Raw genomic sequence first — 26,141 nt, 5'->3', positions numbered from 1 at the left:
TTTCTCAGGTTTCTTTTGGCACAGTGACTTTTATACTGTTTCAGTGTTATAAAGCTCCCAGGATACATTTCTTGTTTGAGAGTGGCTCTTACATCCTAAATCTTTAATGTGGGTAGATTCAATCACAGATACTGTGTTGAGGAGGAAGGGGTAAAGGAAAAATGGAAGGAACCCCTTAATTTAGTTTAGTGTCATATTCAGGTAAAAAGGGAAAGCCAGTCATTTTTGCTAACTTATAGGAAGGGTTTGCCCTTCTGTTTATTATTTGTAGAGAGGACTTTATTAATCATTTTGTTAAGCTTCCTTGCTTTGTAAATAAACACTTTTATTGATTCATGCTAAATCTGGCACCATGAAAGGAGACCAGAGATATGAATAAGACAGCTGTTACCTTTAAGGGCCTCAGGAAAACACCTTGAGCATTATATAGCTAGAGATACATGCATGAGTCAGAGATAATTGAAATGTAAATTTCATGCCTATTTAGAGAGAAGAGACTGGGAAAAGCTTCACAAGACAGATGATATGTTTAATCTGAAACTTGAAGGTTAATTAGAAGTTTATAGTGATGGGGAAATCCATTCTAGCCAAAAGGAGCAGCATGCATAAGGGCAGGAGGTAAAAGGACTTGGAATCTCATGTTAACTGCAAGAAGTTCAGTATTGCTGGAGTGGAGAGTGTATTTACGGGCAGAAGTAGGAAGTGAGGCCAGAAAAGTAGTCAAAAGCTGGATCATAAAGGTCACGATAAGTTATGTTAAAGATTTCAGGTTTTGTAGAGTTTAAATTATAAGGAATGGAGAACCATTGAAGTAGTTTTAGATTTCCATTTTGGGATCTTATTCTGGAGAGTAGGTGGGTAAAGGCTTGGAGTGGGCAAGATTTGAAGACAGCTATTGTGAGCAATGGTAAAATTAAGAGATGATGAGGCTTGAATGAAGACTGGTGGTAGTGGTGGTAGTGAAGGTCATGGTAATAGAGATAAAAGAGGAAGAGAGATATTTGAGATGTTACGAGGCTCAGTGTCACAGGTTAAGGTGAGAGCCAAAGCTAGAATGTCCTAGAGTTCTAAATTCATTGCCCTTTACGTTATTCACTATTCTCTGTTAGAAAGGCCAGTTCTGAGGTTGATGCAGATGTTTAAAATCCTGAATTAGGTTAATAACAGTATAATGAGCTTATTCAGAAATTATTAAGACAAATCACTCAAATATAAATCAGCAGTAGAGAGTAATATTTTATATGTCCTAAATGAGAGAAGAAGCAGGTATTATATTTCTGCCTGAGACTTCAAGGTTTTAGAATTGTTCCTGGATGAAATAAGTAAGCTGGAAGGGAAGACTTTCAGTTCACTCCCTGCAATTTGGAGAGCTGGACATCTCAGGAAGGATGAAATGCTGCCGTTCTCATTGAACTGGAACCATTTATTCAGTCTGGATACCGGGGCTACTGTCCCAGGTCAGGATTGTTGCTTGCTTACTGCTGCTTTCTCCGTTGCGCTTTCCCAGGAGTCTGTATAATTAGCTGACTGAACCAGAGCTGGTACTTCTTGGAAATACGGTTTGAAGTCATTAAGCTCAGATGAAACTTCACTTACTTATTTTCTGTACCAGAAGGTACATCTTCTGTGTCACTTGTGACCTTTAACACTTCATTTGGGTTTGCCTTCTCTGCGGTGCTTCTCCTTTCTTCCCACTTACTATCACATCCAATGTAGTTATTAGTCACTTAATTCTATACAGATTTTACATTAATTTGGGAGTTCCGGGTAGATGCTTGAATGAAGAGAGAGAGAGGCCTTTGAAAACTAAGTCCATGATTTTGTGTATGATTCTTAATTATTATAATGAGTGAATAAAGAGAAATATAGGAATTGCTCTGAGCAGATTTTCATTTATTTTCATTTCTTTGGTTTGAATAGATAAGAATAGTATGATATTAGACTTATAATGTGAAGTTACTAAGTGTAAACTTTTATAGCTTATAAAATGGCATGACAGAATGATTTGTGGTTATTAGTGGTAGAGGCAGGACCGAGAACAGGCCCCAGTGGGGTGAAGTGATATGGTGGTATAGAAGAGGCATGGAGTTTTCCATTGTTGGGTGTGATGATGAGATTCCAGTTCTACCACATATTTTCGTTGTGATCTTGAGAAAATGATTTAACTTCCCTGGGCCTTAGTTTTCTCATCTGTAAATGTGACTGTGTGAGCCTCTTTGCATCTTTATCTTGAAGATAAAGTGAGAAAAATAATGTACTTCTCATATAGTGAGTATTCAATAAATTGTATTTATTATTTTTAGGAAATACATTATTTTTTATTTTCCTTATTCATGTTTTCACCTTTGCTTTTTAGTGAACAACAAGACTGTGAAATTGCTCAGGAAATTCAGGAGAAGCTGGCTATTGAGGCAGAGAGACGACGCATTCAGGAGAAGAAGGATGAGGTATAACTTAGTTACTGCCCCTCTCCCTCATGGAGAAAGGGGTGCTCAGCTTTAGAGCAAACACTTTCTGTAGTCACGGGCTCAATGAAGGTTGCTGAATGGGAAGCAGAATGCCTCGTATTTGGGCTGCATTTTCCTCTGTGGACCATGGTTTATACCCTCTTGACTATGTAAGTGGTAAAAGTCTTGAGAGATAATGGATAATTTCACATATGATGTGAGTTAATTTCCTATGACTGCTGTTACAGATTACTCCTGCAAACTTGGCTTAACAGAAATTTACTGTCTTAGAGTTCTGGAGGCTAGAAGTCTAAAATCTGAAGTGTTGGCAGGGTCACGCTACCTCTTGGGAAGGATTCTTCCTTGCCTTTTCCTAGCTCTTGACTCCTGGCAATCTTTGGCATTCCTTGGCTTGTATCTGCATCACTTTAGTCTCTGCCTCTATTGTCACATGACTTTCTTCTCTGTCTGTATCTTTGTGTCTTCCTGTCTTCCTAGAAGGACATCAGTCATTGGATTGAGGACCCACCCTAATTCAGTATGACATCAGCTAAACTAATTACATCTGCAAAGACCCGTTTCCAAATAAGGTCACATTTTGAGGTTTGGGTAGAAATGAATTTGGACTGGGCACACTGTTCAGCTTACTACAAGGCGTCTGCCCCTGGGTTGTTTTTGCAGCATTAGAGAGAGCTGACTTTTGAGTGGAGCCTGCGCAGGATGCAGGGAGTAGTCCTCGGGAGAGGCCAGGAGCAGGCATTGCTCTCATTCTTTCTCTTTTTCTTAAAGGTTTCACTTTCCTGTGATCCATTGGTTAAAAAGACTGATCAGTTTGATTCTCTATATATATTTAAGTCCTATTGTTTAAAGGCTGAAAATGACTAAAATTACTAATAGTGTTTGGTTTGTGAGAAGACTTGAATTTACCATTAGCTATTATTTCCATTTGTGTTATATTTTCAGCACTTCTTTTTTTTTTTTTTTTTTTTTTTTTTTTTTTTTTTGAGATAGCGTTTTGCTCTATCACCCACGGTGGAGTGCAGTGGTGTGATCTTACTGCAGTCTCCGCCTCCCAGGCTTAAGTGGTCCTCTCGCCTCTTGAGTAGCTGGGACTGCAGGCACACGCCCCCACACTTGGCTAATATTTTTAAATTATTTTTTTGTAGAGACGAGGTCTCACTGTATTGCCCAGGCTGGTTTCAAACTCCTAAGCTCACACTATCTTCCTGCCTCAGCCTCCCAAAGCACTGGAATTCCTGGCATGAGCCACTGTGCCCAGCTTAGTTTCAGCACTTCTTATGGACAATTTATTTCATTTTACATCATTCCTATGCTACCTGCTTTCACACCTGTTATGCCGTACTTGGTCACTGTCTTGATTTATAATAAAGAAGAAAATGAGTTATTATTTTTAATAGTTGGATGACAATATAGTTTGTTATGCACCCAGAAACACTTTTGAGGGTTATAAGCATGGTGTTAGTAATTACATAAACTGAAACTGTACTGCGCAAACTGGCATTTATGATCATCCTGTTAAATAGATATGATCAGGGTCATCAGTAAACAGCCCACATACACTGCTACTCCTACTGAGCCAGTCCTGTTCCTGGGGTACTTCTTGTTCAATGCCAGATGAATGTGAGACACCTGGTACGAGTGTAGTGAGTTGTTTCTTAAAGAAACAAATCATGATCGCATGATAATCAGAACTGCAAGTAAAAATTAGGGATTATTTCTGATACTTCCTGTAATACACAGGAGGCTCTTTCTTAGTATTCAATGTGTTGCCTCTTTATAGTAAAGACTTTGCTTTGGGGATGACACTGGGAACTAAAAGAAGTGATTATATTTTGTAGACAGGAACGCTTCTATTTAAAAAATACCAGAGTAATGAAGTTGGCTTCTTATAAATGCTACTGCTGTCCTGTGGGTTTTTTTTTTTCTCCATTTAGGGAAAAACAGGATACAAAGAGAAAATAAAACACTTTATTTAAATTATGTAGAATCTAAACAGTAATCACAGTAAGTAGTCTCTTGGTAATACTGTATAAAGTAAGCAGTTCAGTGATTAACTCCAGTTTCAAGATGTAGAAATTAAGTATTAAAGAAGTAAGTGACTGATTCCAAGTTATAAAATGCCAGAGAAATGTCTGTACAATTCAGGTCTCCTGACTGCTTCTGACTTAGACGTACTGTGGCATACATGAAACATGTGGACTTTGGAGTTACACTCACCTAGGTTTGGATTTTAGCTCATTAACTGTTTAGCTGTGTGATTTTCAGCATCGCACCTAACCACGCAGAACCTCAGGTTCCGAAATGGGTTGACTCACGGTAGTTGTGCATACCCTAAAGGGCTGTCGTGAGGTAAATGAGTTGAGGCATTTCGAGCACCTGGTGCATGTTAAATTTATAATTGCCCTTTCCTTGATTCTGTTATAGAGAGAGATGTGCTGCATAGGGCGGAAGTCAGCAGGCTTCATTGTGTTTCAGTATGGTGTGCTTTGAGAGGTCCTCAAGCATTCACACACTTGTCTTTACAGGTCTCCCACTAGCTTGCCCTCAGAAGAGTGGAAAAGTTAAATGAGAAATCCGGTTGTGTAGGTGTGTTGACTAGACAAGCCTATATAAACTTCATTCAGACTTTTGGACTTTTTAACTCATAGCTCAGATGAGAAGATGGCTACTGTGCCGAGGTGGTCTTTTATCATAGAAAATTGTGACTCTCAGCTGACTAGTATGTTGTCAATATTAAATGAAGAAAATTTGCATGAGTTAAGTTTGTCATTGTGAGATATATGAAAATGCTTGTTCATTTTAGTCTGTTGGTAACAGGGTGCCTGAAAGGGAGAGGAAACTAATACTGAGACAGTAGTGCTAATTCTTCTGGCCAATTTTTGAAAAAGAATTGCTTGTTACTCATGAACTCTCTTAGTTCCTTTTTTTCTTTTTTTTTTTTTTTTTTTTAAAGACGGAGTCTTGCTCTGTCTCCAGCCTGGAGTACAGTGGTGCAATCTCCGCTTACTGCAACCTCTGCCTCCCGGGTTCAAGCGATTCCTGTGCCTCAGCCTCCCAAGTAGCTGGGACTACAGGCGCCCGCCACCATGTCTGGCTAATGTTTTGTATTTCAGTAGAGATGGGGTTTCATCATGTTGGCCAGGATGGTCTCGATCTCCTGACCTTGTAATTCACCCACCTCAGCCTCCCAAAGTGCTGGGATTACAGGTACAAGCCACTGCACCCGGCCTCCTTTTTTTTTTCTTCCCTTTTCCCCTCAATGCTCTTCTGCTTCCCCGTAGAGTCTACTTGGTTAATAAGGCTTTATTCAGCAGCAGGGCTGTGGAAAATCTCTCTCTGGGTTTCCACCCAAATCTCTTTTAGAGATTTTTGGGGTCAGTTTTCCTGGGTAGTTAACACCCCATGAAATACCAGATGTAGAGACTGAGAACCTTTTTCTCTTGGAACAGAGATTTTTTTTTTTTTTTAATTTTTATTTTTTAATTTTTTCTGAACAACATTGTGTGTAAGAGGTAGTAGAGTTATACAACCTTGCATGTGTAAATTAGCATTTCTAGCTTTGTCATAGTATAATTTTATTGTGTTTGTTAACAAAGCACAGATGTAAGGAAAGTGGCATTTCCATGCAGGAGACTGATGTGGAAAAGTTAAAAAAAAAATTTTTTTTTTTTTTTGGTCTTTCCTCACCTTCCTCACCTTCCCTCCCCTCCCCTCACCTTCCCTCCCCTCCCCTCACCTTCCCTCCCCTCGTTCCTCCTCTTCTTCACTTTCTTGCTCTCTCACTCTGTCTTGCTCTTCTGTCTCTGTTTATTTATTTTTAGCTCTTTTACATAGTTTCTCGAGTATAGTAGTTCTCTCTAGGCTTCCTATTGGAAGGAGCTGGTTGACTTTGGGTATACTGGACGCTATGAATTAGTGGTTAATAAAAATGGGTTAAGGTTAATCAGTTAATTTAACTTAGTTATTCTTAAATAAAACTCTTAAAAGTGTGTGTGTACCTATGTGCATGACTAGATGTGTGTGTGTGCGCGCATTTAAACTTAGGTTTAAAATATATGTGAATTTGCAGCTATTTTAGGGAAAAACTTTTTTTTTCCCTTAAATAAATATTAGCATGGCCAAACATGTCATGAAAAGTTTGTGGCACTAGTTTAACTATTTGAAGCCCTTTATAAAAGCATCAACTGCTCAGGGTAAGCCTAGTAACCAATTCACATTAAAAAATGAATCTAGTCTGAACCGTGGTACTTACACATAGCACTCTTAGATTAGAATTTCATGTTCCAAAAGAATATTTACACATTATTTGGTAATATTTAGAGGCTAGATCAAACAATACCGTTTAGCTATTAAAAATTTTCCTATGTTGTAAGTATTGTAAAAATAAATTTTTTTTTTTTTCTCTTTTTTTTTTTTTGAGACGGAGTCTCGCTCTGTAGCCCGGGCTGGAGTGCAGTGGCCGGATCTCAGCTCACTGCAAGCTCCGCCTCCCGGGTTTACGGCATTCTCCTGCCTCAGCCTCCCGAGTAGCTGGGACTACAGGCGCCCGCCACTTCGCCCGGCTAGTTTTTTGTATTTTTTTTAGTAGAGACGGGGTTTCACCGGGTTAGCCAGAATGGTCTCGATCTCCTGACCTCGTGATCCACCGGTCTCGGCCTCCCAAAGTGCTGGGATTACAGGCTTGAGCCACCGTGCCCGGCCTAAAAATAAATGTTATATATATATATATATGACTAGAAAGGGAGATGGGAGAGAGATGGGAGGCTTCTTGTTGAGGTCTTCCTCTCCTTATTATACTGATGTTTTTACATCCATAGAATTGATATTTTCCTGTTTTATCGAACAACCCCTTTGGATTTATACCTGCCTTGACATCCCTACCGAGTTAGATGTTAATTGCTAGTTAATAAGTTTAGCAATTAAATGGAATGATTTTCTTTTTTTTTCTTTCGACAGTCATTTGATAGTCACATTTTTAAATCACCTTAGATTGTTTTTAAATTCCAGATTTCCTCTTTTTGAAATGCACTGCCATTGGAGGATAGAGGTGAAACGTTGAGAAGTAACCCTCTATCCCTTATATATGTATATGATATAATCCTCTATCCCTTATGTGTTTATATGATATAACCCTCTATCCCTTATATATTTATATGGTATAACCTTCTATCCGTTATATATTTATATGATATAACTCTCTATCCCTTATGTATTTATATGATATAACTCTCTATCCCTTATATATGTATATGATATAACTCTATCCCTTATATATTTATATGATATAACCCTCTATCCCTTATATATGTATATGATAAACCCTCTATCCGTTATATATTTATATTATAACTCTCTATCCCTTATATATTTATATGATATAAATTGTATACAAGTTGAGCATCCAAAAATCCAAAATCTAAAATGTTCCAATGAACATTTTCTTTGAACATCATGTCTGTGCTTCAGAAAGTTTCAGATTTTGGAGCATTTCAGATTTTGGATTTTTGGATTAGGGATGCTCAACTTGTAAATGACAAAAATACCCCAAGGAACTCAACACCGTGTTTCAGTTACTTGTCATCTACTTGGGAAAGATGTGTGGGGATCCTCTGGGTGCCACTGCACCTTGTTTGTATTAATGCTTCTCTTAAAGCCATGTTTTCACGTCTTACATTATGCTAATTGTTTTACCGCAAGATAAGAACTTTAAGAATATTTACCATATATACCAATCCCCTAGTGCTCATAGCACTATTCTTTAAAGCTAAAGAGTTTGGCACAGGGCACATGTCTGGTCTACTGAAGGGAATCACTACATCTGTGTTTTCATTAAAATTACCTTTCTCTAGTATTCTAGAGATCCTTAACTGTTTCCTTTCTTATGGTTATAGTTTCAAATTTTCCAGAGTTAGCTGAGCTTGGGTAACAGAAGGGAGAGGTGAGATACAATGGTAAACTCCCATTTCAATTAATGTGTTTACTAGGAAGTCTTGTATTGAACAGGGTTATTTTTACATATCAGCCCAGAAGTCTATCTCATTAATTAAAATATAACTAAAAATGACTTTAAAAGAGCCTAACAGTTCATTTAGATTTGTTTTCCCAAGTTATGTAGAACATTAATTACCTGAATTTTTTAAAAATGTGAACAGAAGCTTCTGTCATACATTTGGAAAATTACAGGTTACTGGAAGATAACAGGTGTTTTTTTTTCTTTTAAAGTTTTAAAATTTGCTAATATGCATCTTGAAGAGTTAGATATGCTGCATGATTTCTATTGAAAGTTGTGGGTTTTTTTTTTTGGATAAAGTTTTGAGACCAGTGTTCTCAGGAACAGGCTTGGAAAGTGCTCTTCTAGACTTACCATTAACAGGAAGGAAGCTGAGGACCAAGGAGATTGTTTACATCAAAGGTGACTAAGCTGGTTAGCTACATCCAAGTACTGTGACTGATAATTGCCATCTTCAGCTTGTTGCAGGGGGATTTACTTTGTATTGAAATTATCTAACAAAACTCATTGCATAGTAATGTTGGAAAGCAGGGAGGAGAGCGGACTTGTGCTAAACCTCAGCTATAGTATAGTGGCAGTTTTCCATTGAATTTTTGTCCTTTCTTTCCTCAAGCCTAGCAGACCTTTTCTTTCAGAAAAGAGCTGAGAGCTTAAAAGAGCAAAAGAGTTTGGGTGCTAAGGTGCATGACATATTATGATTATTATTTTTTTGACTTGATTAAAAGCACTTTCTTTGACTAACTAATGCATTATAAAGAAGGGGCATAATTCTTTTTTTCTCTCCTGGTTCTTTACACTGAGAGAGTGGCATATTACTATGCTTCCATTAGGACTAAATTCAGTAGCAGGAGGGCAGTTATAAGCAATTATATGAATAGAACTCTGAATTTCTGAGACTTTGATAGAAAAACTATCCCCTAAATCTGAATGTTAAAATGAATCTCTTCTCTTACAGCTCAAGTTAGACATGATTTTAAGAGACACTGGGAGATAAATAGTCACTACTAATATCAATTTTGGGGGGAACTTCAATTCTTTATCTGTACAATGGAAAGTTTGAACTATTCAATCTTAAAGCCAAATGTCTTTGACTCCTTAATTTATCATTTTAATAAAGCTGTGTCTACTAGGTCCGTGGAGCGTAGTTTATAATTTTTGCTGGAAGTTGGACCTGGTAATTTTCCTTTATGTTTTCCTCAGTTATAGTGGGGGAAATATTTGTTTACTGTAAAGCAAAACACTTAGGAAAATATAGTTCTGGTTGCTTAGTAAACATACAGCTCAAGGAAATGTTTACATTTCTTTCTACTTCTGTAGTAAACATTATAGAAATTTGGAAAATTCTTCTGTAACAAATAATAGTTTTTTGGAGAATAGGGTATCTGTCCCTCTCCTCTCTTCCTGATTGATACATTACTTTGTAAGATATTAAAGCTAAAGAATCTGGCACAGGGATTGGCACCTGGTAGACATAGTTGTTAAAATGATACATTAGGGAGTCAAAGATATTTGGCTTTTTTTAAGATTGAATAGTTCAGACTTTTCGTTGTACAGATAAAGAATTGAAGTTCCCCTCAAATTCATATTAGTAGTGACTATTTCTTTCCCAGTGTCTCTTTAGGCCATGTCTAACTTGAACTGGAAAAGAGATTAATTTTAACTTCCAGATTTAGGAGATAGTTTTTCCATCAGTCTTAGAAATTCAGAGTTCTATTCATGAAAAGTATACTTGTGTTAAGTAGGATTATGTTATCTTTCACCTCTCACTCTGAGTTGCAGCATTTTGTGAGTGCCCACAAGTGTCTGACACTGTTGCATGGGCGTTTACATAGATTACTTATCAAAAAGTATGTATATATGTGTCAGTTACAAGTGTTTTAATGGTACATTTTAAGTTTGTATTTGGCATAAAGTCAGATTTGTAAGGCTATTTGGATGAATAGTTAAAAAAACAGCTGAGGATATGGATAAATATTGCTAACTCCCTAGATTGAGCATCCAGCTTGTTTCTGCATAGATGTGAAAAAAATTAATTCACTTAAATTTTTTTTAAACTGTATATTGCCATCTTAATGTATTTTGCATTTGCACCTATTCATGAAATTTGAAGAATAGTAATTCTTGCTTTAAATGAACGTTAACGTTAACATTTAGTACTTCTTGTTTCCTTATTGATAAATATAAAGAAGTAAGTACCTCAAACTACCAGTGATTGTTATTACCATTTGTACCAGTGAGTATCGTTCCCATATTTGTATGAGCCTTTAAGAATCTGATGATAGCTATAGACTTCTCTCCTTAAAAGTGTGCATGAGCTTATAAGTTTATAGGCTATTTTATGGGGCTTTCACAGAAGTAATCTTCAGATTCAGAACATTGTCACACTGCAGCTCAAAACCTTTAGTAATCCTTCATCCCCTATGTTACAGACACCAGACTTCTTAAGATTGTCTAAAAGGAATTCCTGTGATCCAGCCTTAGATTGTTTTTCTAGCCTCAGCTTTTTCTGCAGCACTCCGTGTCTCATGTTCTAATTGAACTATTGGCTGTTCCTTAGATAGGTGCCCATTAAAATGTTCACAGCTTTGCTGACGTTTCCTGTTTCGACTTTGCTTGTTGGAATTCAGTTCTCTGTTCAAAGCTGAACACAATGCAGAATCTTGTACTGATTCCTTTAAGCAAAAATCGTATTCCCTCTTTTGTACTCCCGTGGACTTTTTTTTGAGGCATTTACAATTTAATTTTATTGTAGTTATTTATTTATTTAAAAGTTTCTATGAAACTTTTGTTTTCATAAAAGGATGATGATCTTTTACGGAACATTTCGGAATGTTATTCATCATTCTGTGCCTCACAGTGCCTCTCAATAACTGCTAAAAATTTGCCTGGGGATGAACAGGTGGGAGACAGAAGGAAGATTGTTTTCTCTTTTTCAGTTAAGACAGTGGTATTCTAATGCAAAGTGAAATCAAAATCCCCATAAGAGTTCTTTTCAATAGTTTTTAAATTAAATTATAATTATAAAGTTTTGTAGATTACTACATCCTGCCCCATCTAGACTTACTGAATCATCAGCTTGAAAAAAGGACCCACAAATATGTGTTTTTAAAATTCTGTTGCGTAACTTGCTTTAGGAAGTACTGAGTTTTGAATGTCTTTATATTGTGTTAGATTTAAATTTCAATTAAAAAAAGCCTGTCTCACTTATCTAGATCATGTGCTACTCCTGTTGAGCAATCATCTGGCGTTTGAAGATGTGAAATTAATGCCAGAAAGTCTAGAGAGCCATGGACAGAGCACATACAAACTTGGCAGTGGAATGTCACGCCCCACTGTATGGAGTTTGTTTGTTCTTTGGTAATGCATGTTTCCATTCTATCTTGTCTTTGCAGGACATAGCTCGCCTTTTGCAAGAGAAGGAGTTACAGGAAGAAAAAAAGAGAAAGAAACACTTTCCAGAGTTCCCAGCAACCCGTGCTTATACAGATAGTTACTATTATGAAGATGGAGGTAACAATTCCTGCATCATGATCTATTCTATCCTTAGACTCAACCATCAAACACTCCTTTAATTTTGCTCATGAAGTGACCTTAGGGATCTGGGAATGTTTCTCTTATCCCCCGGCACTGGGTACATTTAGATATGTGGCAGAATTCTATTTGAATCTAATAAATTCATGTTTTGTTTTGCTTTGTTTTGTTTTGTTTTTGTTTTGTTTTTGAGATGGAGTCTTGCTCTCTCACCCAGGCTGGAGTGCAGTGGTGCTATCTCAGCTCACTGCAACCTCCGCCTCCAAGGCTCAAGCAGTTCTGCTCCCTCAGCCTTCCAAGTAGCTAGAATTACAGGCATGTACTTCCACGCCTGGCTAATTTTTGTATTTTTAGTAGAGACGAGGTTTCACCATGTTGGCCAGGCTGGCCTTGAACTCCTGACCTCAAGTAATCCGCCCGCATCAGCTTCCCAAAGTGCTGGGATTACAGATATGAACCACTGTGCCTGGCCTTATCTGTTCTTTAGTTGGACAACCAGAGCCACTTTCATGACTGCTCAAATTTGAATATGATTTTGTAAGAATTGGCATGCATTCTTTTAAACTTCAGCAACTTGGAATGCTTTATTATAATCTAAGCACATAAATGGGGTGTGGAAAATGGTGGATGAGTCTCTGGACTTAACATTTCTCAAGAAGTCTGGGCGGTACTGTTTGAAGCAGGAAAGTGGCATGAAGAAAGAAGGTATACCATGCATCGGTTACTGGGTAACGAAACTTTGTTCTGTGCTTTCTTGTCTTTTAAACCTAGGCCAATGGTTTAGCCTGCTGATGACAAACAATATTAAATTTTAAGATTTCCGTGTTCATTGTTTTTCTTTTAATCCTTTCTTTGCTATTTGATTACCGTATAGTATGATTTCTGAGGGAGTGATTCCCACAGTTTCGCCTCTCTGGTGCCTGCTTTGCAGTGTGGTGGTGGTGATGGTGTGGTGGTGGCAGTTGTGGTGGTGATTATTTATCTTAAAAATGTGTTGGGAAATGAGTATTTGCAAGTATTGTTGAGTCCTTTTCAAAGACCTGTCAAAGCAAAGACGTTCCTATAGTTTCAAGTGTCAGTATTTAATGAAATTCAGCTTGAGGACCAATACTTAGGATCGCAAGTGAACAAAACCTAAAGGCAACTTTTAGAGAGGAAGGAATTTAAGGTCAGTGATCCTAAAGGGCCTTGCAAACCAGTCATCAACTGCTTTTCTGTAATTCCATTATGAAAGGTAAGTATGTGTTTCTCTGATGAGTAGAATGAAAGCAATGTATATGTAGGTGATGGGATTATTATAGTTTGAGTGTAATTTTGCCCAGTACCATTTTTTGCTCTAAATTTACCATAATCAGTAGAGCTCAGCCTTTTTAGTCAGCAGGCTGATTCTCAATTTATTGCTTGATGTGTTCTTCCTCTGTATGTAAAACACTCATCTCTTTTTTGATAGCCATTTTCTTTTTGCTGGTTTTTCTGATGAATCTATATGTTATGTCATTTAAAAAGAAAACTTACTGCAACATTTTGCTATACTAAAGATCAGAAAGTAAAGTGTTACTCTTCACCTTCAACTTAAATCTTAGAAATGTGGTCCGGTGTTTTTCTCTTTTTTAAAAATTCTGCTTTGGAGGTGTATTCACTGTAAACATTATTATTTTAAACTGTTCAGTCTACAAAAGCATAAGGATGACAAGGAATCAAATAAAGTATTAATTTTAGGATTCCCCTCTTAAAGCCTTATACTGACTTGAATTGAGATCAAACCTGTCTTTTTGATCAGAGTACTGTCATCCCGATTTGTTTCTTTAGGGCAGGATACTATGTTAAGAGTTTATTGGTTTTTCAGGGACACATAAAAGCTTTTAAAAGTATTCTATATTTATTTTCATTACTCTGATAAATTTGTAGAGAGTAGCATATATGCTTGTTTCTTTGGGGAGAGACAGACTTTGGGGGACTATTGAGGCACAGGAAGTGGTGACCTCCTGAACATGTGCATGTAAATACTCAAATTTCTCTTGCCTCAGCTGTGGTGTTGGGAGATTATATATTGTTGAACATAGAGTCCTTATGAATATACCCTTGTGTTAGACCAAGTTCAGTTCCACAGAAACCATATTACAATTCAGCTCTTATTTACAAAACAATCCTTCAGTTCTTTGCAGTGGTCCTTTTCCAACACATCTGGGATATTCTTTCATTATACTTCTCTGTGTGTCTTTGTATATCTATTTGATTTTTTGCCTCACTTGCATAGTAATCGCAGTATATCATTACAGAAATGGTCGATTTTTCAACTTTTATTTAACTCGAACTTTAATACATTATCTGTTAGAATGATTATTTATAGATTTTCTACAAATTTAAAATTGTATTAAACATTTGTCAAATTTATATCAACTCTTAAATGACATATATTATTTATTAGTGAATCCATGTTTTTCTTTCAAAGCCTCTTCTGAAGTCATATTAGTGATTTTTTTTTTTTTTTTTAAAGTCATGGTCTTTGGAGTCATAAGACTGTGGTTCAAGTCCTATCCCCTCCTTAGAACAATATTAATTTTAATGAAGTTATGTACTAAATAAAATGGAGATTATAAAAGTAAATCCTTCATTTGCATGTTAAGAAGATCAAATAATGCAATTTTGGTAAAGTACTTATCGTTTATACATATATCAGTGTTATATGTGTATAATGTAATATTTTGTATATCTCTCTTGTTTTGAAAGCCAAACATGGAGGCACACATATAAAATGCAGATCTATATGTGTATAAATATATTGTGTGTGTGTGTATATATGTATTATGTATATGCCAATACATAATACCTATATATGTTTTGGCAGTGAGGGAGTAAGTTATATTTGCCAAATAACTTGGTCTCAAGAAACAAGTCTCAGTCCTCAACTGTATGAGGTTTTAAAGCATTCAGATAGATTCCTCACCTCATCTTTTTCTTTCCAAGATTTAAAGCTGTCACAACAAATTTATTATTAGAGAATAAATTTTTTCCAGTCAGCTCTGTAAAAATGTAGTAACAGCTCTGTAATAATTCTGCAACTTATTTCCTAAAAGTAAAACTATGAATATCAATTAACTATTTAGAAGGAATTAAAAATCATAACATCACAAATTCATGTCAAAACCCATTTCTTTTTGTTTCTTTTGAGCTGGAAGGTAGGCTTCACTTGTGCAACTCGTGAGTGAGCCCATTTTTATTAGCACTGTAAACCATTGTTCCCTGGATGTGGTCATTAAGTAGCTGGTCTGTATTATATAACTTTACAGCAGTAGTCACTTGATTCTCATGTTGTCATGATAGACTTAAAATAATAGTTTATTTAAAAGAGCAGGTAATTTTTTTTTATCACTGGGTAATTCTTCTGTTTTGCTTTTGATTTTATGTAAAATATAAACCATAAATGATGAAGATAAATACTTGTACAGACTGTTTAGAAAACAGATTTTAATTTAGTATTGTCTTTGGAAGCAAGCTTTCTTTTCTTCTGGAAAGCTCAAGAGGAAACAATTTGAGGTTTTTAATGGAAACTTACATCATTGGTACATTTAGCACATCTCTCTTTCTTGCTGTATTCCTTTAACAGATTAATATCAAATGAAACAGTTTAAAGGAAAACATATAGTTTTTTACTTTCTTTATATCTCATCAACTTACGGCAGCTCTTTGATGCAGTTCAGCGAGTGGTTAATGCCATCACGAAATCTTAGCTATCAGAGCAATTTTCCATGGAATTGGGATTTTTTTTATTTCTAAAACGTAGTAAAAGTTTTAGAAAATGTTAAATCAGTATATTCTTGTAAAGTGCATATGAATTTGCTGCCTTTGTTTTCACATTATACTTGTGCCTAAAAACGACCTGAAAAAGCACTATATTTGTGCTGTTTTTGAAGTTTATGTTAAATTTGGGGACATATACTTAGCATATATTGTATTTTTATACAAATAATACAGTTTTTTGAAATGTATTTAGGAAGCAACTCCTTTTTATATATTCCATCAAAGCAACCCTTTGAATTTTTTTCCTTTGCCAAGTTTCAACTAAGATTGATAACAGTTATCTGAAGATAACAGGGTCACGTACTCACTTAAAATTCTCATCTACTTGACCCTCTTTTACGTGGAACTGTAATAGAGGGCTATTTTCTGAAGTGATTGGGTATGTTTGCTTTGGCCACATAAAGTGGACAGATGGAGGAATATAAAAATCTGTGGATCATTCCTCTGAACTCAAGAGAAACTAGCAATATTCTGATACAGTTTATTGACATTTCCAGTAAGAATATTTGAAAGCCTCTGTCTGAAATTACAAAGCTTAATTTGTTTGTTTTACAAGATTTCTCAACCTCTTTTTACTCTATATTAGTTTCAAATTGGTTTATAAATAGAACTTAATGTTTAATGGCTATAATTTTGTTATTGGCAAATATTAAAGTGTTGTTAGCTCTACCTAATCATGATCAGGCTCTTCTTTCACATTTGTTTCACTTAATCTTAGTTTCTTACCATTTTGACTGTATACCCAGAATTCTTGAGGTATGCATGAACTGTTTCAGTAATGCTCATCCCCTCTTCTCAATTTAAGTTGGAAAAGCAGTTTTCTCCATTTTTAAAGTACCTTAAACTGGGGCCCAGACTCTCCCCTGTGTAATGAGTTCATACTCTCATTAAATTAATCTGCATTTTTATTTTTCACATCCCTCTGCCTCCACTCAGACCAACCAGGGTCAAGGAGGGCCAGGGAATTGGGTTCTGGATTCTCAAGACCTTGTAGACTCCAAAGAGATGGAAAGACTGTGAAGCAGAAGAAAGAGAAACCAGAACATCCAGTGGAGAACTTGGAAGAGCCAGAACAACATCGTTCATCAGAGAGATCCCTGTCATCCTCTAGCTCTGGCAAAGAGAGGGACAAGCCCCAAATTAACAATGAGCAGCATGAAAGGAAACGGTCCACTCAGGAGAGGCCCCGGAGACCTCTGCTTCCCACAATCAGTGGTGAAGTGTTTCTGAGCACTGAATGTGATGACTGGGAGACTAAGAATAACCATCAGACTCGAAATTGGGAAAAACAGTCTCGACACCAAGATCGACTTTCACCCAAGTCCTCACAAAAAGCAGGGCTTCACTGCAAGGAAGTTGTATATGGGAGGGACCATGGGCAAGGTGAGCACAGAAAAAGGAGACACAGGCCCAGGACTCCTCCATTCTCAGAGAGTGCAGAGAGTGAGGAGCAGCTCCACCTCCATGACCCAGGTAATAGAGGACAGTCTCGATAAAGTCCTGGTATCATGTATATAACTACAAACCAATGAATTTAATAAGTATCTTAAGCAGCCTTCCTTTCTCTCCAGTTTGTGCTCATGACTTTGAAATAAATCCTAGAGCAACATATTGTAAAAGGTATACACTTAATCTCAGATCTGTAAGAAGAAGGAACACAGTTGTCACTTTTTCCTTCTGTGAGAATGCACTGATTCCTTGGAGAGTTATTCCAGGCCCAGGCTCTATTAGAGGTACCCATTCCAGATGTGGTTCTTCATTTACTGAGACTGTGTATCAGAGATTCTGACACCAAATCAAAACTCCCGAATTTCTGGTTTTACTTCAGTGAACCCAGAAGAGCTGATGAGCCTGTCTTGATAGTGTTTGTCTAACCAAAAGGCCGATAGAGCCGGAAATACTCTTATTTTTTAGGCCTCATCTTTCTCGTTTGTAAAACGATGAATTGGATAGGCAGTCTTCTAAGAAAGTGTTTTTCAAATAATATGCCTCAGTTCATTTTCATCAGAATCAGCTGTCAACTAAAAATGGAAATTTCTGGGTTTCACATATATTATCATCTCTGGAGTAAGGCCTGGCAGTTTGGACATGCTTTAGACATGGAGGTGGATTCTTAGGAACTTAAAGTTTAAAGTCACTGCATTAAGTTACTTTTTATGCTCTAACTTTCTCCAGCTCTAACTCTACAGTTGGTGTTCTAAAGTACCAATACAGGTAAGTTATTGGTACCTATGTAAGAATGAGGTAAATATTATAGATAAATCTCAAATTTCTGGCACCACTGAGGCTTAACTCTGAAGTTCATCATTGACACAGTAATGGCTCTGTTTTCTATAAACTGCTGAGGTGGTATTTTCCATGTGGCTGTAACACTAGGAATCATAGTACCAAGGAGCCAGTCGAGCCCTATCTGTGGTCAGAGAACTTGTTTCTAGGTTGTGGATTCAGGTTAAGTTGGTTTTTCCTGTCATGTTATTTCTTATTAAAGGACTTGGTTATGCAGAAAATTAAAATTTAGTTCCAGAAGCCATTCTGAGTAGCTGCCGCAAATATCCTTGTCTTCGGCTTTGTGCTTGGATTTCAGCCAAAAAGATGGCTTTGTAAACAATTCCAAACTAGATACACTTTGTTAGGGAGGCACAAAGAGCTGTGGAAAAATAGAGGAAAGTGTGATATAATCTATCTTGAGTAGGTTTATGAGGAAATTACACCATTTTCAGGTTTGGAAAGACATTTTGGGATTCCAGAGGCGTGGGGGAAGTATGGAGGAAGAATGGTGATACGCTGACCTCTACGTTTCTGCTTCTGTGAATCTGACTTTCAGGAGTGCTCTGAGGGCTAGTTAGGCTTTATGGCTTTTAGTTATGCTCCAGGATATTTTAAGTAGACTTAGGAAGCATGACACTAAACACTGACTCACAGGCTCCACTACTAGAATTGCAAATGTTTTGTTTTGTGTTTTATTTTGCCACCACAAGGGATTAGAAAACCGTGTTACTAGGCAGATATTAAAATGGCTACAACATGAGCTGCTTTATTTCTATCATTTTATATTCAGCTTGCTTTTTACATTTTACCTTTCTAGCCTCTGTAGGCATTTGATTTTGTAACTTCCTGGAAAACAGGTCAGAGGATTACATTAAAATATAATTACTAGGCAGTGGCATCTATTCTTGCTGTTGTAAAAGCACAATTCTTAAAGTTGTTAGGACAAGCCAAAGTTACATTTAACTTAATAACGAAGAAACTAGTAGGATGACAAGCAGCTGGTTCTAAGAGCATTTGCGGAGCAGCATTAATAGAATCAGTTGAAAGGGAGTGCAAAATGAAATTTTAAATTAAGTATAAGATAACTATCTACAGGGCAATAGGTGTACCTAACCTTTCAGAGTTACTTCTCTGTTGGAGTATAAGTTCTTAACAGCTTATCATTTTCTGCAGGTTAACTTCTCAACTCATAGGGCCATAAAATATGTGCACTTTTCTGCTGTGAATTGTTAGTCAGATATACTGTGGCATTCCCTAAATGTCAGACTGGCTTATTACAAATACTCTTACATGATATCAAAAAGAATCTATCATTTTACCTTATTCCAAGCTCAGAATAAATTTATCTTGAATATCAGTACTTTAAACAATTTTATTCTGTAAATTTATTTAAGGCTGAAGTTTTGTGTTCATTTAGGGATGTTCTTGTGTTCTCCAACTGAAGGATGATGAATGGAAAAAAAACAAGGAAGTGTTAAATTAAGATATATATGGAACTTGAAAATACCACTCACCCACTTTTTTGAAAGCTAGTTTCCAGAGTCTGTTTAGGATACTGAGATGACGGAAGCTAGTCTGTTAATTTCCTTCATTAATTACATTAAAAAAAATTTAGACATCTTTGTTTTCTTTACTGACAGCCTTACACTTCTCTGTGAGTTCTTTTTCTATATCCTTACAAAAATTTTTATCACCTTGGGTCCAGAGGACACTGCAGAGAATGGACATCCTGACAATGCAGAAATTTAGTATTCCAAGCTGTGGGGATTTTCTACTTAATGAGATTTACACATTCCAATGATACATCAAGGGTTTAAATAAACCGTTTCCCCTCTAAATATTTGCAACTGAGAGATATTACCTCAGATTCTGACTCTTACTGAGTCATCATTCTCTTTTTAACTGCCAGAGGTTATAGTGTTATCATCCTGTCAAACTGAATTAGACTATTCAATGGAATATTGCCTTTGGTAGAATTTAAAACAATGTGTCTTTAATAACATTGAAAGTGAAAAATCTTCTTGGCTAATTCTGTGGTGTACTTAAGAAGGCGTAATAGTGGAGAAAATTTGGTCTCTTGAAATTTGAGCACATCCCACTGTATTATTTCCCTGGATGACAAAAGTGAAGGAGCTAGGCATGTTCCGTCATCCTTAATTAAGCTTTGGGCTGCTTACTGAAGCATCATTTTTTCTATACATTGGAACATGGTCTATATAGCAGACTATTTGTCCACTGACATTGCCCAGTACTGAGTTCCATATCTAATTTCATTTTCTCTGAAATCTGCCTTCCTAGTTATGACTAAGCTAAATAACTCAGGGAGATTTATATTCTATTTCAGATGGTCCACTCTTGGGACTATGCCACTGTTTTTTTTTTTTGTTGTTGTTGTTTTTGCTGTCCCAAACCACTCAGAAATCTACATTAAGCCCAGCCCAGCATAAGACTCAGTGGCTCTAGAGATGCTTTGAAGTGGTCTCTGCAATCAGGTTCTATTAGGTCTGAAGCTAAGAAAGCCATGTTTACTAGTCTTTGAAGGAAATACAGATGTGTATGAGTCTGTGGCTTCTGAAGCCACAGAAGCCAGGTTGAAAGTTGTACAAAGATAGGCTTCACAAAATACTTACATTCTCATCATTTGCCCAGTGTTTGCTTGTATTTTATTTTTTTTTAAATTAATAGCAAGTGAGTCAAGTGTGGTGAGGGATTTTGACAAAAAGCATTTTAATTTACAGTAATTTTAATGGATATAATACACTAAACAGGTGATGCCAATATTAATTGCTAGTAAGAATCAACTGGGGAGTTTTAAAACAAACTTACCCAAGGACAGGGCACACCCAGGGTACTTAATATAGAATCTGTGGGGTTGGGGCAAATGTTTTTATATGTATTCAAAGCACCCTCATGTGATTTAAATATATAGCCCTGGTTGACAACCACTGGCATAAAGAGACAATCAGGAGTACATTTTCTTTGTCCTCTGAATAGTTAATTTACTGAAATGAACTGTTTCAGATGAATAATCTTGTTCACTGTGTTCAAAATTTTTATTAATTCTAAATATAATACACTCACACTGTCGAGTAAAATTTTAAGGCCAGAATTGCTTTATAGGAATAAATTGGAATAGAACTCTGATCATTGTGCTCTCAGTATAGCTCTGATGTTATATTTCCCTAAGATGTCACAGTGCCATCAGTCTGATCAAAGCTGTGGGGAAGATCTAAAGTGAGTGGGTTTATTTACTCTCAGAGCAAAAGCCATGGCAGGGCCACTGCTTGTCTAACAGGTATTATCACGTGACTACCAGGTGCTGCTGTTTCTGCTCCCTCTGAAGTAGTAAGTTTGCAGACTGAGATAAATAGAAGCCTCTCCTCTCCTCCAGCCTTGACAGTGTAGCCTCTTTTAAACTCTGACTCTGTAATTTGCTTGTCTTTAAATTCTTTTTGTTTTCAATGACTTTTTTTTTTCACTTTGTGTTTTTCCGGGGCCTCACTTGCAACTTCTTAGATAATTTTCTGCTGTTGCAGAAACTGTGTGAGAGTGGACTTTTTACCAGGCAGGCTTGGTTAGATATCTTTGTTTAAATGCATGCATTGTCTACATTGCCACTTCCATTCCTAAGGCAAAAATATTTTTAATGCGCCGCACCCTGAATTCTGGAGTGGAGGTCTTATGGTCATTGTTAGCTGTTAAAGAAAATGTCCTTTATCTTAAATTCATAACTTCTCAGAAAACATCCTCAGTTGTTTTATTACATTGAGTTTTTTTTTTTTTTTTTAAGGAATTAAGCCAAGAGTGATGAAAGAAACTGTAACTGCTCCGTCACGAACGACCCACAGGGATCAGGAATGGTATGATGCTGAAATTGCTAGAAAACTACAAGAAGAAGAACTCTTGGTGAGCAAAGTTGAAGGCAAAAGTTTAGATATATTGATGGGTATTGTTTTTCGTGTGTGTGAATTTAGTCCATCTTGAAATTATATTAATAGTCCTCTATCAATTGAGAAATCTTTTTTTTTTAATGAGTGGAAAAATCAAGACAATACGAATAAAGTATCCAGTTTTGCTTAGTGAGTAAGCATTAACAATGAAGTCCATAACTCCATCTCTCCATCTCCACGATAGTTCTCCATGAACCTGCTGTAGGATTTGATAAAATCTAGAGTTCCTACTCTGGTTGGTGAAAGCCTACCAACTGATTATCAACCTCAGGAACGTGTGTCACAATTAGTTTCATAAACCAGCTTGATTTGTAACAGGATATTGAAAATGCACAACATAGACTCCAATTAAATTCTTTGTTTTTGTATTTTTGATATCATAGGCTACCCAGGTGGACATGAGAGCCGCTCAAGTAGCTCAGGATGAAGTAAGTTAATGAGTTTAGCTGATATTCTTTGGAAATATCCTAGTATATTTCTTTCTGCAACTCTGCAGTTAATGATATTCACTGTGTTTTGTTTAGGAAATCGCTCGACTTCTAATGGCTGAAGAAAAGAAAGCTTACAAAAAAGCCAAGGAGCGGGAGAAACCATCTTTGGACAAAAGAAAGCAAGACCCTGAGTGGAAGGTAGAGTGTGTTTTGTTTGTTTTCTAATTAGAAATAACATTAGAAATGAAAAGGGGACTCTGCTTTTAAGTTAAGCTCTGCAAATATAGTTAGGATATATGGATATATAAATGATCTGTATTGCATATGTGAATCTGATCTGTGACGGTTCCATCAGCATGAAAAATCTCTGAATTTTTGAAAATATGTAAAAAATTACTGCTAAGATTGAAAACTCATTCTGTTCCCTTTAAGACTGACTGAAATGCAAGTGCTTCTGGTCATGAACAGTTTTAGTTTTCATATACAGTACTTTGATTATAGAAGAATGTAGCATTTTCACATGCTTTCATATTTTCACATGCTTTCATATTTTCACATGCTTTCGTATTTTCCACAATGAACTTCTCTTCCCGTCTCTATTTTCTTTGTGCTTACATTATCTTTCATCTCTATCATGTACCCGTTTCTCTTTCCTTTGAAGTAACATGGTTTGTGGCAGACTGAAAGATACATACTTATCACCACAATTATTATTTATGTCACAGTGCAAGACCTATCTAGAATGAGTTTGACTGTTATCTTTCCCCTCATTAATCAGAAACTGTAGACAAAATAAGCAGTTACTGCAATTCATTCTGCTGTGGTAGTTGCAAGTTCCAGTTTAGCAGGCTTTATTCATCAGTGACAGTGCACAGGGCAACACTTTGGACCTCCATGGAAAGACAAAGACATTTCTCTGATAGTAGTGTAAAATGTACAGAGGAAGACAAAGCATAAACAGCTAACAAATAGAAGGTCAAGCTAGGTGGAAAAAGAGTGGAGGAATAGGGAGAGAATTTGTACAATACAGGGTTTTTAGGGAGGGAGTTTAGGCCCAGAAGAATGAAACCTAGGTTGTGTATTCCTGATACAGTTGGTGTTTAGCACCGGTCTCTCTTGAACCAATTCCTCCATTGGGCTTCTGGTCCCACCTCACAGTCTCAGTAATGGTTGTGAGGAAAAAGAAGGTGTAGAAACCCTGCTAATAGTATTGCTGTACTCTTTCCTGTTGCTCACCCAAGTGTTAGTCTCAAAACAATGAACGTATTATTCTCATATTAATTATTTATATTTAGCTCTCTCTTTTAACTAACTCAGTAATTCAGGATTTTTTCTAACATACTGTTTTAGTCACGGATTCCCAAATACTTCTGTTAAATAAATTAAGCCACAAATAATTGCCCAGGAGTTACTCAGATTCTTTGCTACCTTAACTAGGAAAGGTTAAGTATTTAAGGATTATAAATCAAGTGTGTCAGAGGGCAGTGGCCACATCTCTAGCAAGTATCATGACTTCTGTAATTTTTATTTTATAACTGGTACTGATACAGTTCCTCTCTTGGAAAAGTTGACTTGAATGTGCCTTAGTTTACTGGCTGGAAATCAGCCTAAGACAGGTGTGCGGAAAGAAGTTCGAGTGCACAAACCTGGATTCCGTAGACTCTGGGCGTCCACTGGTTCTTGTCAGTTACCGTGTAGCTATTACGTTAATAATCAGTGGCCGAGCACACCCATCTAGGGAAGCATGTTCCTGTGTGTTTAGCCCATTCTTCTGGCTGCTCTGACCAAGGCTGTCAGATGAGTGGGCTAAATACACCTTCCATGTAAGCCCAAAGCATACCTTTGCAGCTATAAGTTTTTTACCTCTGGAGTGGCTATATATATATAAATATATTATGTTGCTCAAGTAAATATAATTAATCTGAAATTACTGAGGAAGAGCTTGGCATGATAAACATATTTTCTAAACTTCATCTTTCCCTTTGATGATTCTGGATTGTGTATGTTATTCCCTTTGATGAATCTGGGCTGGATGTGTGTTTGTGATTTTTTGTTGGTTTGTTTGTATTTTTGTCCATAGCCCAAAGCAGCTAAAGCAGCATATTCAAAGTCGAAAGAGAGTGATGAACCTCACCGTTCTAAGAATGAAAGGCCAGCACGGTAAGATGACACCTGAAAAGGAAAATGAGGAAGTTGATTTTGGGGTGAGTAAGGAGATGTCAGTTGCCTAAGAAGAGTGTATGTTTTTTGGAGAGGAGATCCAAAAGTCTGCATTTGTGAGGTAGTGTCAAGATGTTCAGAGTTATTTTTCAAACTTTATTTCCAGTCTTAAATTGAGTTGTGCACATCAAATCAGGATTTTACAAAAGTTGGGGTGGATAAGGAAGGATGTACTTTTTGTTAGGACTGATTCTTACCTCTACATTCACTGAATTTATGCTTTCAGCTTGGGGAATGAGAGTCGCTTTTTTTCCTAAATAAAAATTTCGAGTTGTAAATTTTTACCGGGTTTCATAGCCACACCGATGTGTGTGTGTGACATTTGTACATGCTCAAACTCCTTTCTTTCTGAGTCCCAGTGCCCTTGACAAAATCTTGAATCCTTGCAGACTGTCTAAATCCTGCTTGGCAGATAGGTGTGGCTATGGTGTACATACTTTCTGATTTATCTCAAACAGTCATGCGTCATAGTTATGGAGCAGATGCTGTCTTTCTATCTCACATTGTCAACATTTAAGTCTCTGGGGAAGTAACCTCTTTTTTTTTTTTAATTGCTTTTTGTTACCTTTCAAAGGAAATCATGATTGGAATGTGAAGAACTGTTAAAAACAAGACAAAAAAGTAACACTAAATTTAACATTTTGAAAACTCTGAATTATTCAAATTTGAATTTTATTCTTGATTATTATTTATCAGTTCTTACAACGTTTATTTCATTGAATAATTGACACTGTTGTTGCTACTCATGCCCACACTGAAGTTCCTAGACTTGTTTCCTTCAAGTGAATGTATTTAGTGTCCTTAAAAAGTCATCCTCTATTTTAAAACTCATTTGCTTTCAGAAGATAACCCTTCAGAAAATTACATTGGGTTTGTATTGCTCTGAGAACAATAGTGGCATATTCTGTCTAGTTATATAAAATCTTTCTTTTGTAGCTTTTGGTTAAGCACACACCAAACATTTTTTTAGAACTCTGTAGGGTTAGTACATTCCCAAAGTATCCAAGTAAAAGAAGCAGCAGCTAATCTGTTCTCACTAAGTAAATACATCTGGATTATTATCCTTTTTTTTAGTCAAATGAATTTAAATCATCTTTAGGCTGATTCTGCGGTCTTCAAATCCTTGGTCTCTTTAGAATAGTAATACCATTGACAGCATATATGATGGAACAGTATTGGATGATTTCTTAAGAAAGTTTATTAAAGTCTGAAAATGAGTTTTTGGAATGTAATACATACTTCAGAAATATTTGGCATACTGAAAGAGTGAATAATCAAATGATCCTGTATTAAAAATGACTATTATAAGTGAATGAAAAGTGACTTACAGCTAGTAGAATAGAAATTTTTTTTTTTTGAGACGGAGTCTTGCTCTGTCGCCCAGGCTGGAGTGCAGTGGCGCGATCTTGGCTCGCTGCAAGCTCCGCCTCCCGGGTTCACGCCATTCTCCTGCCTCAGCCTC

At 36.5% G+C, this 26,141-nt stretch overlaps 1 protein-coding gene across 7 annotated transcripts in view; it reads left to right on the top strand.

The window, feature by feature from the left end:
• CCDC50 (coiled-coil domain containing 50) overlaps positions 1-26,141 on the top strand; it is a 179,718-nt gene that overhangs the window by 31,361 nt on the left and 122,216 nt on the right. For 5 of the 7 annotated variants that reach the window (XR_007723317.1, XR_007723318.1, XM_050779266.1 and 2 more), the window contains exons 4-10: positions 2,357-2,447; positions 11,871-11,988; positions 16,747-17,283; positions 21,869-21,984; positions 22,412-22,456; positions 22,553-22,657; positions 24,540-24,619. Coding sequence is in view for 5 of the 7 variants with exons in the window: in XM_050779266.1 (XP_050635223.1) it covers positions 2,357-2,447; positions 11,871-11,988; positions 16,747-17,283; positions 21,869-21,984; positions 22,412-22,456; positions 22,553-22,657; positions 24,540-24,619 (1,092 nt within the window). In the remaining 2 variants the exon portion in view is untranslated. The remainder of the gene's footprint in view (positions 1-2,356; positions 2,448-11,870; positions 11,989-16,746; positions 17,284-21,868; positions 21,985-22,411; positions 22,457-22,552; positions 22,658-24,539; positions 24,620-26,141) is intronic. The other 2 variants (XM_050779270.1, XM_050779271.1) reach the window with 1 other exon arrangement.

Source organism: Macaca thibetana, chromosome 2 (assembly GCF_024542745.1).
Source record: "Macaca thibetana thibetana isolate TM-01 chromosome 2, ASM2454274v1, whole genome shotgun sequence".
Taxonomy (NCBI): Eukaryota; Metazoa; Chordata; class Mammalia; order Primates; family Cercopithecidae; genus Macaca; species Macaca thibetana.
Note: the sequence above shows the minus strand (reverse complement) of the source record. Positions and strands in the feature narration are given on the sequence as shown.